Source organism: Carassius auratus, chromosome 16, assembly GCF_003368295.1.
Source record: "Carassius auratus strain Wakin chromosome 16, ASM336829v1, whole genome shotgun sequence".
NCBI classification, from domain to species: Eukaryota; Metazoa; Chordata; class Actinopteri; order Cypriniformes; family Cyprinidae; genus Carassius; species Carassius auratus.
The window spans coordinates 8,242,821-8,260,045 of NC_039258.1; the positions used below are offsets into that span (position 1 = coordinate 8,242,821).

At 37.2% G+C, this 17,225-nt stretch overlaps 1 protein-coding gene across 6 annotated transcripts in view; it reads right to left on the reverse strand.

Moving 5' to 3' along the window:
• Positions 1 to 354: 354 nt before the first annotated feature.
• LOC113115998 (MAP7 domain-containing protein 1-like) overlaps positions 355 to 17,225 on the reverse strand; it is a 39,371-nt gene continuing 22,500 nt past the window's right edge. For 2 of the 6 annotated variants that reach the window (XM_026283791.1, XM_026283797.1), the window contains exons 4-19: positions 16,794 to 16,814; positions 13,695 to 13,858; positions 13,244 to 13,355; positions 12,018 to 12,122; positions 10,180 to 10,302; positions 9,887 to 10,026; positions 9,393 to 9,514; positions 8,903 to 9,141; positions 8,466 to 8,748; positions 7,285 to 7,465; positions 5,853 to 5,957; positions 4,368 to 4,418; positions 4,187 to 4,247; positions 2,713 to 2,767; positions 2,353 to 2,576; positions 355 to 904 (exon numbers count right to left, since the gene is read on the reverse strand). In XM_026283791.1, coding sequence (XP_026139576.1) covers positions 894 to 904; positions 2,353 to 2,576; positions 2,713 to 2,767; positions 4,187 to 4,247; positions 4,368 to 4,418; positions 5,853 to 5,957; positions 7,285 to 7,465; positions 8,466 to 8,748; positions 8,903 to 9,141; positions 9,393 to 9,514; positions 9,887 to 10,026; positions 10,180 to 10,302; positions 12,018 to 12,122; positions 13,244 to 13,355; positions 13,695 to 13,858; positions 16,794 to 16,814 — 1,997 coding nt within the window. In that variant the 3' untranslated portion in view covers positions 355 to 893. The remainder of the gene's footprint in view (positions 905 to 2,352; positions 2,577 to 2,712; positions 2,768 to 4,186; positions 4,248 to 4,367; positions 4,419 to 5,852; positions 5,958 to 7,284; positions 7,466 to 8,465; positions 8,749 to 8,902; positions 9,142 to 9,392; positions 9,515 to 9,886; positions 10,027 to 10,179; positions 10,303 to 12,017; positions 12,123 to 13,243; positions 13,356 to 13,694; positions 13,859 to 16,793; positions 16,815 to 17,225) is intronic. The other 4 variants (XM_026283793.1, XM_026283794.1, XM_026283795.1 and 1 more) reach the window with 4 other exon arrangements.

Genomic DNA, 17,225 nt, shown 5'->3' on the forward strand with positions numbered 1-17,225 from the left:
AGGGAAATTTTCAGAACATCAATTTTCCCTTTAAAAACTTAGAGGGGAAAAAGATGAACTCTGAATTATTGAGGGCATCAGTAATATACAGTACACTCAGTTTCAGCTCCTTGGAATGGACCACGATTGGAAACACTACACAAAATGATTATGGCAACAACTAGGGCCAATAGTTTGCGCTCTCACGGTCTAACAAAAGTTCCAGAGTCTGTTCAGGTTTATAAATAGGCATAAACTTGAAATAACAGGCATTTTACCAACAAGAAAACAAGGTACATCTATGGCATGAAAAATTATTTCACTTCAAGAGGATATTAAAAATATTTCTAGCATTAAAAAACTGAACTCAGTGCAGACTGTCCCTTTCATTCGGTTTTATTCACAGACCGTCTCTTCCAATTTACATTTTTCACATACAACTGTACCCAGTAGTTACAATTCTCTTCAAGTTAAATAACTAAACATTGAAAAAATAAAACACCCAAAGCACTTCTGCGTTCATCCCATAATAGCATGATTAACAACAAGGATTATTGTTTGTCACAAGCCTTTTATAAAAACAAAAACAAACCTAAAAAACCTAACATTGTACTGTGGCGATCAGAAAGAGGAATGAATTGCTCTGCCAAAGCGTGTGAGTGTGTGAGGTCAGGGTCTTGATGAATGGTGACTCTGGTGTACGTTGGCGTTTAGCTCAGATTGATTGTTGTGTAGCTTCCTTGTAATTTCCATCAGAGGCTCTAATGGGGGGTTGCTCTGTACAGTCTAAACAGAAGACAGTTTTGGGGTTTGGCACAGGTCTCTTGCATGCTGTGCTTCTTTCCACCGGGTCCCTCGGGCAGATTGGGTCGAGGGACTCGCAGATTTAAGGCTTCGTCCATCAGTTTACGACCTCAGAGGACCTCTGGAGGAAGAATATGGCGATTAGATATGCAATAGTTTATTGTATTACAAGATTTAGATAATTAGCTTTTCATATATTAGGACACACTGCTTAGATACTCAAAATATCATGAAGGGATTTTGTCCTGATTGTCTTTCAGCATCTTACGAAATGAGGAAGTGTCCTTTTTAAACGGTATTTTTTAAAACCTGAATAATTAATAATTATACAAAACTTTTACATTATTAATTCATTATTTAGACATACTACTGATCAAAAGCTTGTTAGTTTTTTCATTTTTATTTTACTTTTATTCTGGAAAATTGCTTTAATTTGATCAAAAGAGATACTTAAAAAAATCTAAGAATCTTGAAAAAATGTATCACAGTTACCACAAAACAATTAAGTAGCACAAAGGTGTTCAACATTGATCATGTGACACTGAAGACTAGAGTAATGTCTGCTGATGATCCCAGAAATAAATTACATTTAAAAATAGATCCCAACATTTTTTTTTTATTATTATAATATTTCACAATATTACAGTTTTTGCTGTATTTTTTATCAAATATGTTTAAACTTCGTGTTAAACCTAAACAGTTAAACTTAAAAAATTCTTTCAACATTTTAAAATCTTACTGACTCCAAACTTTTAAACAGTAATTACAGTTTCAAAATCAATAGCTCAGGAACTCATTCCTACTTTTAGCTGGCTGAAGTATCCATTTAAGTTAAATAAGCATATTTAAAACAACCCGGTACAACATGGTTTTTCCAGCGAGGTGCACAGAAAATAAGAGCTTTAGTCCTGAGAAAATGGTTGTTTCTATCTTCGCACTCACATGATCCGTCTATAATAATTCTCTACCTAACATGAGATGAGGGTTGCGCTCTAGATATAGCAAAGCAAAGATCCTGGATATCACTTGGGATTAAAGATGTACATCTCAGTTTACGAGAGCTGGCATGGCATGAGGTAAACCCCTTGTGTTTTCTTTGCGGATGATTAATGGCTGGAGGGCTGTCTGCAGGAGGACAGGTGGAGGTACGTGCCGAGGGGAGTGGCACCAAGTAATGCTGACCAGGCCGAGGGAAAGGGGGGTGAAGAGCTAAGCCAAGGGGTCCTGTTTCCAGTCTTGGGTGCCTGTGGGGCCGGATCAGGTCTTCATGACACCATTTCAGGAATGCAGCTCAGTGCCAGGCTCTTCACCCCGTTACCCCTGCCTGACGCACCCGCAGGGCAACAGACGGCCACTATGACACCCGCACCTGAGACAACATTAACCCTCCAAGTGCAGCAATGTCATCAGAAAAATGATGACAATTACTCTTTCCCACCAAAATAAACTTTCATAATTAATAAGAACTGTTCACATGTAATGGAAAATATGCAAACTGCCTCGGACTGATCACCAGTCACAGTCTAAGAAGCGACTGACACTGAACTATTAAAACTTCTCGATGCTCACCTGTCACATGCTGAGGCTTAATGGGCCCTGTTTTCTTAAGGAATGATTCTCCGCTCTCAAAGGCCATGATTGGCTCGTCGGGTCTGTCAATCTCGGATTTCTCCCGTCCGTTGTTGTGATTGGACAGCTGAATGATCTCTTCGAAGGGAGACGCCTCCCCTTTTGCTGACAGGCCATTCTCGTGTTTGGAAGGCTGAACGCCATTCACCACAAGAACGGACAGACTGCAAAAGAAAACAGATGGTTTAAACCACTACAAATGTTAAATAAAGCAGAGTTTGCATCCCATGTGTTCAAGAAAACAAGACTGTCACCTCTGGGTAAACTGACAGGATATAGAAACGCAAACACAGCACTTACCTTCCATTCACACCATCTTGTTTCAAAGCCGTGCTTGGCTGGTAGTCAGCAGCTGCTAGCAAAAGACAGAATGTCATGCTAATAGTTTCTTAAAATGGCAATCTTGTTTGCTTTAGCGTACCTTTGCCAAATCAATGTTCCTTTACCAGATGGTTGTACAATTGACAGAATAAACATTTCAGCAGTTCATCTGGAATCGTTTTCCCGGATTCCCAGTTCTCATTGTATTTACAACAGCTAGTTAATAAAGAATACATAATAGGAGTTTGCACTGAAAATGTCCTTTTTTATTTGAATTTACACTACCACTACATGTTTCCAATTTTGATTATAATATGAATTGTTTTTTAAACACAAAATCAGCATATTAGATTTCTGAAGGATCATGTGGCACTGAAAATTCAGCTTTGTCATCACAGGAATAAATTACACTTTAAAAACAATATTACCGTATTTTCTGGACTATAAGTCACACTTTTTTTCATAGCTTGGCTGGTCCTGTGACTTATAGTCAGGAGCGACTTATTTTATCAAAATTAATTTGACATGAACCAAGAGAAATGAAGTAAGAGAAATGAACCAAGAGAAAACATTACCGTCTACAGCCAACAGAGGGCGCTCTATGCTGCTCAGTGCTCCTGTAGTCTTCACTGAAAACATAGAGTGCCCTCTGGCGGCTGTAGACGGTAATGTTTTCTCTTGGTTCTTGGTTTTAAATAAATGTGACTTATAGTCCAGTGCGACTTATATATGTTTTTTTCTTCATTATGATGTATTTTTGGACCTAATTTTTAATCTATTTTTGATCAAATATTGATTTGAATGATTGTGTACGTATTTCTAGTGGCTAAAGTGAATAATATCAGCAGCTTGGTGAAAGTGGACTTGATAGTCATTCATCCAGTTGAAAAAAAAAACAACAGCTACTGAGTGTCAAAGCTCAGTAAATAGACTGTGATGGATTCACCATACCGCTGTGCCAAATTTCATACTCCATTACAGAAGCACTGGTTTTGAACGGCAACAGGGATTCGACATGACGCAAGTAACAAGCCGTAGTGTGTACACAGTTTTGCACGCTATTCCCTCTCTGGCTGACTGCATGGAGCTACAAATCCATCTCCTAACCTTGAGGAAATATTGCAGATATAAGCCTAATCTTGAAAAAGGGAGGTTTTGAAAGGGGTGTGGATGAGGGAACCTTTATTTATGCTTTTCCTAACAAGGGAAAATGATTTTGAAAGTTAGCTCCAAAGAAATAAAAACGGTACTATGACAGAGCCAGGGAAAACATTATGTGGGACTGACGTAAATGGGCTGTTTCTGATTCAAAGAGATCTAAATAGAAATGTTCAAACAGTCCTGAACAAAGCACCGAATGCCAAATCCAACTAAAGATTGTTTGTAAGTAGTGACATGAACACAATTTATACAAAGATTTTTAAACCAACTTAATTTTAAACTAACGTCATACCTTTATTCATCTCAGAATCTGAGGCTTTTCCATTGACTTGAGATGGAGATTTTGTGTCTTTCTGCATGAAGGAAAGAAAAGAAAAAAGCACAATTAGATTCAGAGCTCTTGAACCACAAGGGGAAATTTGAGCCTTGCTACTGCCGCAGTGAGGCCGTTTTAACTGAGAACGGCGCTGTACCTTGTCTGCTGCATCTGTTTTGCGTGTTCTTTTCATAATCTCCTCCAGACGCTAAAAACAATGCACAGAAGAGACAGAAGTAAAGCATGGACAATTTTTCAAATTTAAACCTGGAAATAAAAAATGTGAACATTGTTTTAACCCAAAGGAAACATTACAACATAAAATGAAGAAGAAATATTTTAGATTCTGTACTATTTATAGGTTACTATCAAGTAAGCAAGCATTGTGACATTGATCTAGTAACTTGATCATGAAGCACAAGATATTTTTTGGATCGTTTCTGTATCATTATGCAGAACATGGTCATCATTTTTCACACAAACATGTGGAGTTAATTTAATATGTAATATTTAATACTTTGTTAATGTATATGTCTGTCTATATGTAGCGCCTTATTCCTGTGAGGCAAGACATTTTGTTCTTGTGTATGTCTCTTCTGTTTCATATTAATTTTTCAAGTCAACTTTTCACTCTTGTTCATGATAATGCTATTAGTAAAGAAAAATAATGTATTCATCACAGATTCATTTTATTTTATTTCATTTTTCACATAATTTTGTTTTATTTCAACAACATTATTCTCAATTCCAAATTTCTCTGGTCCTCTGTTTCTCTTTTTGTATGTATTCTTAATTTTTTTTTTTTTTATTAAATTAGAAAACAAAATAATTTAATTTAATTTAATTAATTTAATTATTCCACATTATTCCCAATTCCAAAAGGTGATTTTCACTTTTATCAATAGACATCTGTCTGGTTACATATCTTTCAAAGTTTCAAAATCAGAAACTGCCACTTGAAGCATTCCGAGACAGCGGCAGGTTTTTATTGATTTCGAAGAAATGCTATACTTGATTAATTGAATTTACAAAATTTAAGGTAAGTGGTTGCAATCAATTTATTTTAGCTACATTTAAATAAACAAATATAGCTAATAACTTTCAATGTAGCTAAAATAAATTTTTGCAACCACTTAAATTAAAATAATGTAATATCTTTGTTTCAGTGTCAAGAGTGTCAAGCTCAGAGGACATCGTGTCTTCCAAAATCACACCATGAGCTGAGGACAGCTGGGTCGAGGCTCTAGCACAGCCCTGATAAACTGACTTGTAGCGGGACATAGTGTCCTGGTGGGGTAATAATACTGGGACAGCGTGGACGAGGCTAACCTCCATTAAACAGGTTCACAGAACAAGATCAGAAGGTGTATGTCAAAGTGTTTTATGACAGATGCATGAATCTTGAGAGCTCGGACTTCACCGTGATCCTACAGTCACCTTGAAAACATATTTTGCCTGAAAGCTACTGTGGGCATGTGTGACTTGTTAGGAGAGGAAATGAAAGGATTTTAATAGACTGCTGAGTTTTCAGTTTGTGAAGATATGCAAACAGTTCCCTGTAATGTGGGTTTTAAAGATGCATGATGATTTCAAAATGACCTTATAGTGAGAAATCTAAATGTGAGGTGGAAAACCTTCTGACCTTCTTTCTTTCCAGCCTCTCCTGCTCCTCCTTCTGGAAGTGTTTCTCTCTCTCCAGTCGCTGTTTCTCGGCATCCTCTCGGGCCTTTGCTTCAGCCTCCTCCTTCTACAGATACAATGATCATATGATCAGATTCACACTGAACACAACTTCCTCTGCAGTCATTCGTTCATCTCCAGCTGATGGCATTTTATCGAATGAAACTTATTATTTATTATTAGTGGTTGAGTTTCTTTAAAAAAAAAAATAAATAAATAATAATAATTAAATAAATACCAGCTGTTGAAAGATTAACATAATATAACTAGAAAATTCTATGATAGCCATAGAAATTTCCTTGACTTTTTAATATCCCATTTCTCTCTATGGCTTCTCCAGGCATTGAATTAAAATCACTAAATGTCTTTATATTTCTTTTTTTTTTCCATGATGTGGAAACTCTGATACCTACTTAATATCTATTTAAATCCCATTTTGAACACCAGGTGGAGGTAAAACCTCAAAAATGCTACTACGCTAAATGGCACTGTTAATAAAAATGCATTCCTAGAAGTAAGACCAGATTCGTAAGAACCTGACATACTTGTGTAGCATTTTTTGTCTCATTATCCTAACAAATTGAGGATACAAGTGCATGCTCACATTTTACAGCATTTAATAGAAAACTTAGGTCATATAAGGATTAAACCCTAAAAACCCCCAAAGACCAGTGTTGTTACTGAGAAGTAAAATTAAAACTAATAAAAATATATTTTGGCAATTGAAATGAAGCTGAAAAAAAAAAATACATGAAATGCAAACTTAAAAATATATAATATTAAATAAAATTATATATATATATATATATATATATATATATATATATATATATATATATATATATATATATATATATATATATATATATATATAGTAATTTTGTTATGAGTTTTATATGTGTGTGTGTGTGCACATGCGTGTGCTGCGTGACTGTCAGTATATGCATTTATACAGCTGGTCCCACTTTATATTAGGTGGCCTTAACTACTATGTACTTACATAAGAAAATAAGTACAATGTAATTATTGTGTTCATATTGTATTGTAAAACACTTTTGCTGCTATTGAGGTGGGATAGGGGTAAGGTTAGGGAGAGGGTTGGAGGTATGGGTAAGTTTAAGGGTGGGTTAAGGTGTAAAGTATGGGTCAACAGTGTAAATATAAATGTAATTACAGAAATTAAATACAGATGTAATTACATGTAGTTTTTTTTAAAAAATATAAGTACAATGTAAAAACATGTATGTACACAATAAGTACATTGTACTAAATTATTAATTAAAATGTAAGTACATAGTAGTTAAGGCCACTTAATATAAAATGGGTCCATACAGCTTTTATTTGATAGAGTGCAGTGTGTTGCTAAGGATTCGGGGAAATGCAGTGTTTCTGACCTGTTTCTGGAGGCGTTCGTTCTCTTCTTGTTCGATTTTGGCTCTTTCCTGTGCCTCCTTCTCGTCCTGCAGGCGTTGGGCCTCCTCTCTTAACCTCTCCTGCTCTGCCATGAGCCGCGCTTCCTCCTCTCTGCGCATCCTCTCCTCCGCCTCCTGTGCTAGCCTCTCCTCACGCTGAAGCCTGTGTGATTGGAGAAATTCAGTCATTGTAAACATGTAAGATCAAAAAGCCCCTAAACACTCAACTTTATGAATTATTGAAACAAAAGGGCATGGGAATGCAAGTGGACTTTGGTGTCCCTTGCAAAATTGATCATTTTGCTGTGGCTGGTAACATGCAACTTTAAATTTCAGATATTTTCCAAGCAAAAATAGATGGAGAGCATGAATCAGTGAATCTTTTTAGTCGTGACCAAAATATCCACACCCCTAGTTACCAGCAGCACTAGAGCATAAACAGAGTGGAACTCTCATTAAACTGTTGCCAAAGTCCCTTTTGGCTCATAAATGTGCTAAACTCATAAACTGTCACTGAGAACACCAGACGTCAACAGCTCCAACAGCACAGAGGCTATTCCTGGAGCACAGCCTGATGGAGCAGGACAAGCATACCGGGACGTGTGTTAGCTGAGGGGGAGTTTGGCTTTGACGATAGGGAAATAAAGGGTCAAAAGTTTACATTTTATAGAGATTACACTGTTATTCTTCTTTATTAGACGGATATAGAGGAATTGACAGATGGTGTGATAAAAGTGGAATAGGATCAGTGCATGTTGCAAACTGGACTCAAACCAGTGTTTCCAACATGAGGCTATCTGCTGCATTATGGAATTTGTGTTGAGGAATGGACAGTCCATTTAAATTTATGAAAATGTATTCAGTAGTGAGAACACCCAAAGAAGTGTCAATTGTGGGGGCAAATAATTCTATGGTAAGATTATATATATATAATTTTTTTTTATTTATTAAAATTACATTACAAAATAATAATATAAATAAAATACATTTAATTTAATAAAATGATAATAAATGAGTATATTTATTTATGTCTATATATCTGTATATATTATTATATATACACACACTGTATATACACAGACATTAAAATAATTAAAATAAATAAATAAATAATAATTTAAAAAAATTATATATATGAATTAAATGTATATAAAATAGGTAACCTTTCTCTCTCCTGCTGTTCTCTACGTTCTTGCTCTTCCTTCTCTCTCTGTTCACGGGCCTGTCGTCTTTTTTCGGCCAGGATGCGGGTGGCTTCCTCTGGGTTATTGGTGCCAGCCATGGGTTTGCCAGGAGAAGGAGCTGGAGAAGCCACCTGTGGGAGAGCAGGGACAACAGAGGACTCCTCGGGGACAGAGGGCGTAGAAACTGTCAAGACTGGTGCACTTGCAACAGGAGGCGCTTCCGGAACAGATGACAGGACAATGGCGGGGACAGGAGACGAGGCTGGAGAAAACACAGAAAAACGAAGTGGGGAAAAAATGAGGACTGGAGGGAAGGGAAAAAAAGTGTAAAATGACAAACTTGCATGTTTTAATGGAAAAACTCTTGTTAAAATAGAATCATGTGACAACACCACAATCTTCATCACCACCCTTACTCTTCGGTTCTTCAGGTGTTGCAGGCCTGCGGGTCTCTTTGACCCTCTCTATAGTGACAGGCGAGGCAGTGCGGGTCTCCACGCGGGCAGGGGTCCTGGCCCTCTTGGGTCTGGCTTTAGGAGTGCTTGGACTCGCTCGAGCTGAGGGAGGTTTGGGAGATACTGCAGGACTAGGGGAGGACGCACGGCCTTTAGGCGTCACAGGAGATGCAGTTCTCAGTTTGGAGACTGGACTCGGACTATAAACATGAAGAGAAACTCAATTGAATGGGTAAGCTGGAAAAATGTATTTTACAACATGTTTTTGTTTGTTTTTTTTCTTCTTCACACCATTCCAGCCTATATGGCTATATTCATGGCCAGAACCAGTTAATCCATACACAAGTCGGTCTTTCACACAAGTTGGGGTATGTAACTATCTATTCATCCATCCCATTGGTGACTAAAACTAATCCAACTAAGTTAAATTGATAGATTGCAGTCATCTTACCTGGACTCTATCCTGGTTTTCATTGAAGGCATGGACTGTCTCTTCTTCAGCACCTTCTCTTTGGTGATAGTACTCTTCTCCTTTTCATTTTCTCTCTCCTTTTCTTTCTTATCCTTCCTCATCTTCAAAACAGATGCGGGGAAATAAAAACTGTGACTCAAAAGCATGTGTAAGTTTATGTGACCTCTAAATTTGAATTTCTCATTTGATCAGATGATATTTCATTACAGTACCTGCTGTTTATTTTTTGGTTCAAAAGTGAATTATTGTTATAATGGCCACTTTAATAATATTAATGATTACATTAACAAGGCCACAATAACATGTTTCATAATGAAGATTAGTGCTGTACGGGTACATGAGACAGGTTGGAAATCAAGACTTGGATATATGGATTCATGGACGTGTGGATGAATGATGAATTTCTCACCTCCTCTTATATCACAGCAAAACATGATATAACAGGCAGGAGAGATGGAGTATAAATGACTCACAGGTGTGGAGTCTCGTCTCCGCTGGGCGATATCGGGCGTGCTGGTGGTGACCCTCCAGCGCTCAGAGCAGCGGTGATGTGGCCGGTGAGCACACGATGAAAGAGGACTGGCAGACGCTGAGCGCGGACACAACGGAGACTCTGCATGAAAGACAACACATTTACATCCCAATTTGCAGAATATAGAAATTAAAAAGGTCATGCTGTTTTTTATTTTTCTGATTTGCACAGGCCCTGAAAATAGAAGAATACTGCAAATTAACGTTTAAAAAGACTTTGCTAAACATCACTCACGGCCATCTCTGGAGTTGTTCAGCACGCTGGCAGCACTGCGACTACGAGCCAAGAAAGAGAGAGTGGGCGTCATCAGCCGGTCCACAATGCTGCTCTCCCAGGGACTCAGCTGCATGCTACGAGCTGCAAGATTCAAAATGAGTTCCTATTCAAATAAAACATGCAACAACCCCTTTCCCAACACACAACAGTTGCGATATTATTGATTTTTATAATGATACAATCATGGCAATGACAAACAACTGTGTTTGTCTCCCTTGATGATTTTTAGGATGAGGATTTCATAACACTGCCACATGCTAGAAAAGCCAGTAAAAGTAACCAGTAAACTCAAAAAAAAATATTTTGTGAGAATTAACTCAAGTTTGAAACAAACTGAAACAACAATTCATCCAAACATTAGAATTCTGCAATTTATTCACCCTAATGTTGCGGCAAACCAGTGTCATATGGACATTATTTATGGTGGTTTGCCACTATGAACTGTGTGAAGATTCATCAAAATATCAGATGTTGTGTTTATCTGAAGAGAGAATGTCATACACGTATGCAACAAGTAAATGAACGTAGAATTTTTCATTTTTGGGGTGAACTATTAACACAAAAAGGACTAAGAAACAAATGAAACGTTTATGTATATATAAAAAAACAACAACGAGAAAACACTACAATAAAACTTTACACTTACCAAAAATAAACATCATTGCTAATTCTGAGAAACGGTTCACATTCTCAACAGTTATTTTAAGAAATATTTAGATTTAATTTTTAAATGAATTTTCAGCTTAATTTAAGATTTTTGGTTTATTTTTAGTAAATATTTTTATTTGTGTTTATCTCTCTATTTTTTTATTACATTTTCATCTATTATATTTATTTTAGTTTTAGCTGTTTTAATATTACAAATTATACTACACAAAAATGTGAAATAACCCTACAATAACCCTAATTTTAAATCATGTGATTTTTCAAGAGAAAATAAAAAGGGGAAACAAGAAAAAGCCACAGGTAAATGCATGGTAAGATGCGAAAAGCAACAGCAAAAGAACAATAAGGTGGTAGAGAGGCATTTAAAAAGAGATCGAGAGAGATATTGCCCATAGCTCAACATTCATCAGCAGTCTGCAGTAAAGTCTCTGCTCATGGAAAACTTCCCAGACTCGATTAGCTGTCTCAGCACTAAGCATGAACTCTACTTTCTGCTCTACTCCATCTGTTGTTTTAGGGTGCACTCAAAAATAGAGTGTGCTCTACTTACAACAAGTTTTTATGACCTCAGTACAACCAATAATATAAGCAAAAAAATAAAAACATAATATTGATCAAACAGACAAGCATTTGGACACTTAGAAAAGAGTTCTATGTTCTAAAAAAATTCTAGCATATATTTTTTATTCTGTAAAATTAATACATTTTAAGCGTGGTGTAAGTGTCGAAATACTTTCTGGGACCAATGTATCATCATGCATCATATGCAGGTGAAGGTATGGTGAAGTTAGGCAGGTATTCACCTTTAAAGAAGTTACAACAAGAAAAAAGGAACGAGGAACAAAGAAAACCACCACCAACAATAACAAAACAAAAACAGAACACCACTGAGGACGGGTGACGGTGAAAGGCGATGAAGATTTAAAAATTCAAATTCGGTCGAACTGAAGACACTGACGAAGAGACGGTTTGGAAGGAGGGAATGACTGAATGATCACGGAGGACGAGCGGGTGATTGGTCTCAAGGGGGAAATCAAAGGTAGCGGGATAAAATGGAAACCCATAATTATGTGAAGGGAGGAGCCTGTGACGACGTGAGGGAGGGGCTAGATCCGGAGGCGTGTCCTTACTTCTGCTTGGGGACATCCAGAGAGTGGCAGAAGATTTGGAGAGCCGCTTGTTTACGACTGAATCCACATGTTTGGGCAGGTTGACCGCTGATATTGAGCATCTGCCTGTAAAATCCAGAGAACACCGCATACACAATGCTGAGGGGATCGCTGAGGCAGATCGATGGGGGGCAGTCAAAAATGAACCCACTAATCCCTTAAACAAACAAAACAGCCACTGATATATAGGACAAGTAAATATATATGTCAAAATATACCGTAAAACTACTTTTTGAGCAGCCAAAGATGGTTATATGTATCCTGGATAACCACTGTAATGTTTGCAGTGTCTGAATATTAACTCAGCTGCTATTTTTATTGAGTTCGGCTGCTCAAAGTTCATTTTCACAGAGTCTACAGACTTTATAATGGGGTCACCGCCTCTACTTCGCCTCTTAAGGCACCATCAGAGACTGCAATGACTGTGCACAACTTCTGGGAGGGGAAAAACTAAATTAAGTCAGTTATAAAGTAAGATCCTTGGAGAAACAGCATTGGTTAGCCTATAAATTGAGGTCTTGAGTCCTGGGGGAAGTGCTAGAAAGCTCCAATGAAATTCATTGCCCTATTTCCAAGCATTCTCAGTAAGCCATTCTCACCTTCTGTCATATACGGACCCATAAAATACACACGTAACTGAAGATTATGAAGATGTTTCTCTTCATTGTTTTGAGTTTTTGAACATTTTCACTATTTAAGGGATAACAGGCCTAATTTCTTAACAGAAAATCTAAACGAGGGACATGTGCACCTTCTGAGAGATTCCTGTGGGGCACAAAACTCATTGAAACTTATGCTACGGAAAGATACTGTGGTAAAAATGGAAAAGCATTTGCAGATCTCAGTTAGTATTTGCATTTGCCTAGGTGTACATTAAAGTCCCTATAATCCCCAGAAGCAAAGCAACTGATCTCTTTATTATTAACATATTAGTAAAGAGTGTTTAGTCTGGCTTGAGCAAAAGGGCTTGAGTGAGGGTTTTTTTGCAACATATAAGAAACTATATAATGGGAAAAGCCTTGAGAAACTAGACAACCTGAAACCTTTCCTTAATATGGAAACGGAAAACAGAAATTCTCTTTTTATTGTGTATTCCTGAGAACTTTATAGGGTAAAATGTGCAAAAACAACAAAAAGAGAGAGAATTATTTTATTTGCATCATTCTTTTTTTTTTTATGTAACTCACTCTGGCTTTGGCTGGAGTTACCGCTCAAGCCTCCGGCCCAGGACCATCTCTGCTGACGAATCTCTGCCCATGTCTTCTTAACAGACCTCTGGATGGCCGCCTCATACCGCTCCTGAGCAATAAATAAACAAATGCCAATATAATGTCATTTTAAAATGCAAAATAAGTGCATCAAACAATTTATATTGCACATTTAGATGTATTGGGCAGTGGGCACCAGGAGGAACAAAGGAGATGGTATTGATCTTTCAAGGGGGCAAACTCAGAGCCCAGTTTGCTCCAGTTTCACAGATAAACAACACATCTAGCATTACTTTGAGAGCTGAAAAGGGAACACAATGCCTGGCACGTTGGTAAAAACCTCACAGACTCAGATCCTCAAAGAGTGTAAATTAGAAGAACAGGTTGTGCCATGTGGGTTTGCAGTGAATGAACACCACTCCTCTCTCACCTTGTTCTTCTCAAGTTTCTGTCTCTGTCTCTCCTCCAGCTCTGTGCGGCGCCTCTCTGCTTTCAGCCGCTGCTCCTCCAGCTTCCTCCTCCGCTCCTCCAGCTGCTGTTCCCGCACCTGCCGTGCCCGTTCCTCCTTCTCCAGCCACTGAGACTTTTTAGCAGCTACATGATACAGAGGAAGAGCCTGTTAGCTACCAGAAACCAGGCCAGCATGTTGACCTTCAGTTTTCAGTGTTTGAACAGAATTCAGACACCCATCATTCAATACACTGCCAATTCCTTATGCATGCTGTTCAAGTATTAGATATTTGATCACACGTTTTGGCACCCAATAAGAGTGAAGCCTTCTCAGGTCCATATTACCATATTAAATTGAACTGATTTTCTGGGATCTGAATGATGCAAGGCTGAGAAAATGAAAGAATTTTTATTTTTGGATGAACTATCATTTTAACATAGACTACCATTCAAACGTTTGGGGACGGTAAGATTTTTTTATGTTTCTGAAAGAAGTCTCTTCTGATCACCAAGCTTGCATTTATTTGATCAAAAATACCGTAAAAATAGCACTATTGTAAAATATTACAACTCAAAATATATTTTTTCTATTTTAAATTATTTTAAAAAGGCATTTATTCCTCTACTGACAAATCATTGTAATATGCTGGTTTCTTAAAAAAAAAAAAAACTTAATATTACCAATGTTGAAAACAGTGGTAATTAGGGGTTCACTGATATTTATAAGCCGTTTTTTACTTATTTGAAAGAAATTGGCATTTCAGAAATGGCATGAAAATGGACGATACAATGGTTTATTAATGAACCGCATGGAGACAACGAGTTGCATGTCGGTTGCATAATCTAACGTTTTTCTCTGGGCAAAATAATTATACTTGCCAAAACAAAATCTGTACAAAATATAATTTGTCAGACGGAATAGTATGGCCATATTAAGCCCTGCTTTATGCAATCGAGCAATATCGGTATCGGAATTTTCCAATAGTTGGTTAAAATCGGTATTGGTAAATTCGGGAAATTCATTTACAAAAGCTGTCAGAGTATGTTCATTAAACATTGAGCTTTTTTGTCTCAATAAACAGCATATTTCATATCCTAGTAATGTACAACTTAATAAAACATATCAAAATCTGCATTTGTTTCACATTTTTTTTGTATCTTAAGTATATAAGAATCATTTTGGGATATGTGGGTTTGAAACATTCATGAAATGCAACAGTTTTCTAATTATGGTATAGTCATAAAATGACAATGGCGTGACTTCAAGCAAACACAAATGCAACCATTACAGGGACACTAATATGTTACTAGTTCCACTCTACACCATATAGATGCTGTCTAGAATGAACAGAGAAGCAACATTGACATTAAAGCTAGCAAAATCAAGCTGTACATTAACAGTTGGGCCTAAATATGTCGATTCAGAATAAATACTACCTGCTTTTAGAGTATAAAAAGTGCTGAACAAATCATTAATGTGCAATGTCTACTGTAACAGTGCAATAAAGAGTGAAAGCAATGCTTGACATGAAAAGACACTCCACTGGGAGCCTTCATCTCTTCTGAGGATGGAGGTTTTGAGTCTTTTCTCTGAACTCCACAGTTATAAAAGAGAGTGAGAGTGCCTGAGAGTGCCCAGGTGACGCTCTTCATCAAACTTTCATAACCCTGCTGGCAGATAGATGAGCTGGAAGACGACCCACAGTCTGAGAGACTACACCACTTGTCCTACTCTGAACATTTGACTCACTTGCTGAACCCCACACAAATATTAAACATTAATGTGGAGGTCCATGGTGATGGTAGAAGAGATGGATTGATGAGTTCGATTGACTATGGCCTGAACTGTTACTGTAGGTCTAGAGGACACACTTCACCCTTGTGTGACTGGAATGCAGCAGGATGTGTGTTTATCATAATTATATTCACATCAATCATGATTTATTCACAGTTCAGTCACTTCAAGACAGCAGCAGATGTTATTTCTGGATCTAAACAGATCCTGCAGTTTGTAATTATGGGAAACTTATAAAACCCTGCTATGAAAACAAGCTTTCTGAAAAACATACACATGTGAAGGGAGGTTAAGCGGTCAAAAGTTCAAATTTGATGGACCTATGACCTATAACTGACCCCAATGCCAAGCATCATGAATGCAGTTTATTATGTTACTGTCATAAATAAATAATAAATTATGACCTACATGATGTTTTGACAGATTTACTGAAAAAAAGTGACCCCCCCCCCCCCAAAAAAAAAATCAAAGTGTAAATTGGTAAATTGGTTGATTTTCACATTTCCATCCGTTTATTAAGATACTGACAAGCGTTTGTTGTATGATATTCACTGGGAGTCAATTGTGAAAGCAAAGCATTAGAGTAAAATAAGGAGGACAGCTGACCCTGCTGGAAAAAACACAGGTCATACTTCAAATCAAACATATGGTGTGGCCAATATGAGCCAAGTCACTGAGCAATCACCCCAATGAGCCTTTTTTTTTTTTATGAATCAATATTTGAATCAGGTTTGAATCAGTCTTATGACTGATAATTCCTGGAATTCATCTGAGCAGTTGCTGAATCAACTCACTTTCTGAACCATTCCTCATTACTAATAAACACTGGATTAAATTCTATAATATTCTAAAATAAACTAAATGAAATCTTTAAAATATTAAAATGTGTTACCATACATAATCATTGTGTAGAAAACACAGAAACTCAACCAGGTCCTATTCAGCTTAGTCGAGGTGATCTACTAGCAATTGTCTTGGGTAAACCATCTTATCAGCCACCTAAACCAGCTTGAACCAGCTAATGACCAGAAACTGCCAGCTTTGCCCAGTTATGTAGAAATGGTATTCATCATAAATTGGTTTAAGCATCATTTTCCAGCAAGGGAGTGTGACAACGGTGGCAGCATTTCACTCAAAATTAAGACACACAACAATCTGTCACTAATTAGGATTATGAGACACAATGGAAAAGGAAAGCAGCTCTACAAGAGAATGAGCATTTGACAGAGAAAGGGATGAAACGCACCAGTCACCAACACCACCGGAGACGGAGGAGTGGCTTACCTTGAGTCTGGCTACGCTGTTCTGGGGAGGGAAGGTGAGAAAGAAGACAAAAACATTGTGTCAATCATGCAAAGCACAGCAGCACAGCACAGCAATCTCCGCAGCCATAACAAGCACAGTGATATGACAAACAAACAAAACATGGAGCATGTGAGATAATTATAATTCTCTGAAGAGGAGAACATCTCTAAGTGCTGGTTTAGTAAAGACACAGAAGCAGTAAAACATCTAGAAGTTATTTCATAGTCATAATTGTCATAAATAGAGGAAAGGTTTAGATTATTACTAATTAGGAGCCTATAAAACAGTAAAAGGTGCTTTTATGCAACCAAACCAAGTGTTTCCTGACACGCATTTGTCAAACAATATTCATATATAAAAATTAAAAACAAACATAATATACTGTAAATACATGTTAATATACAATCATTA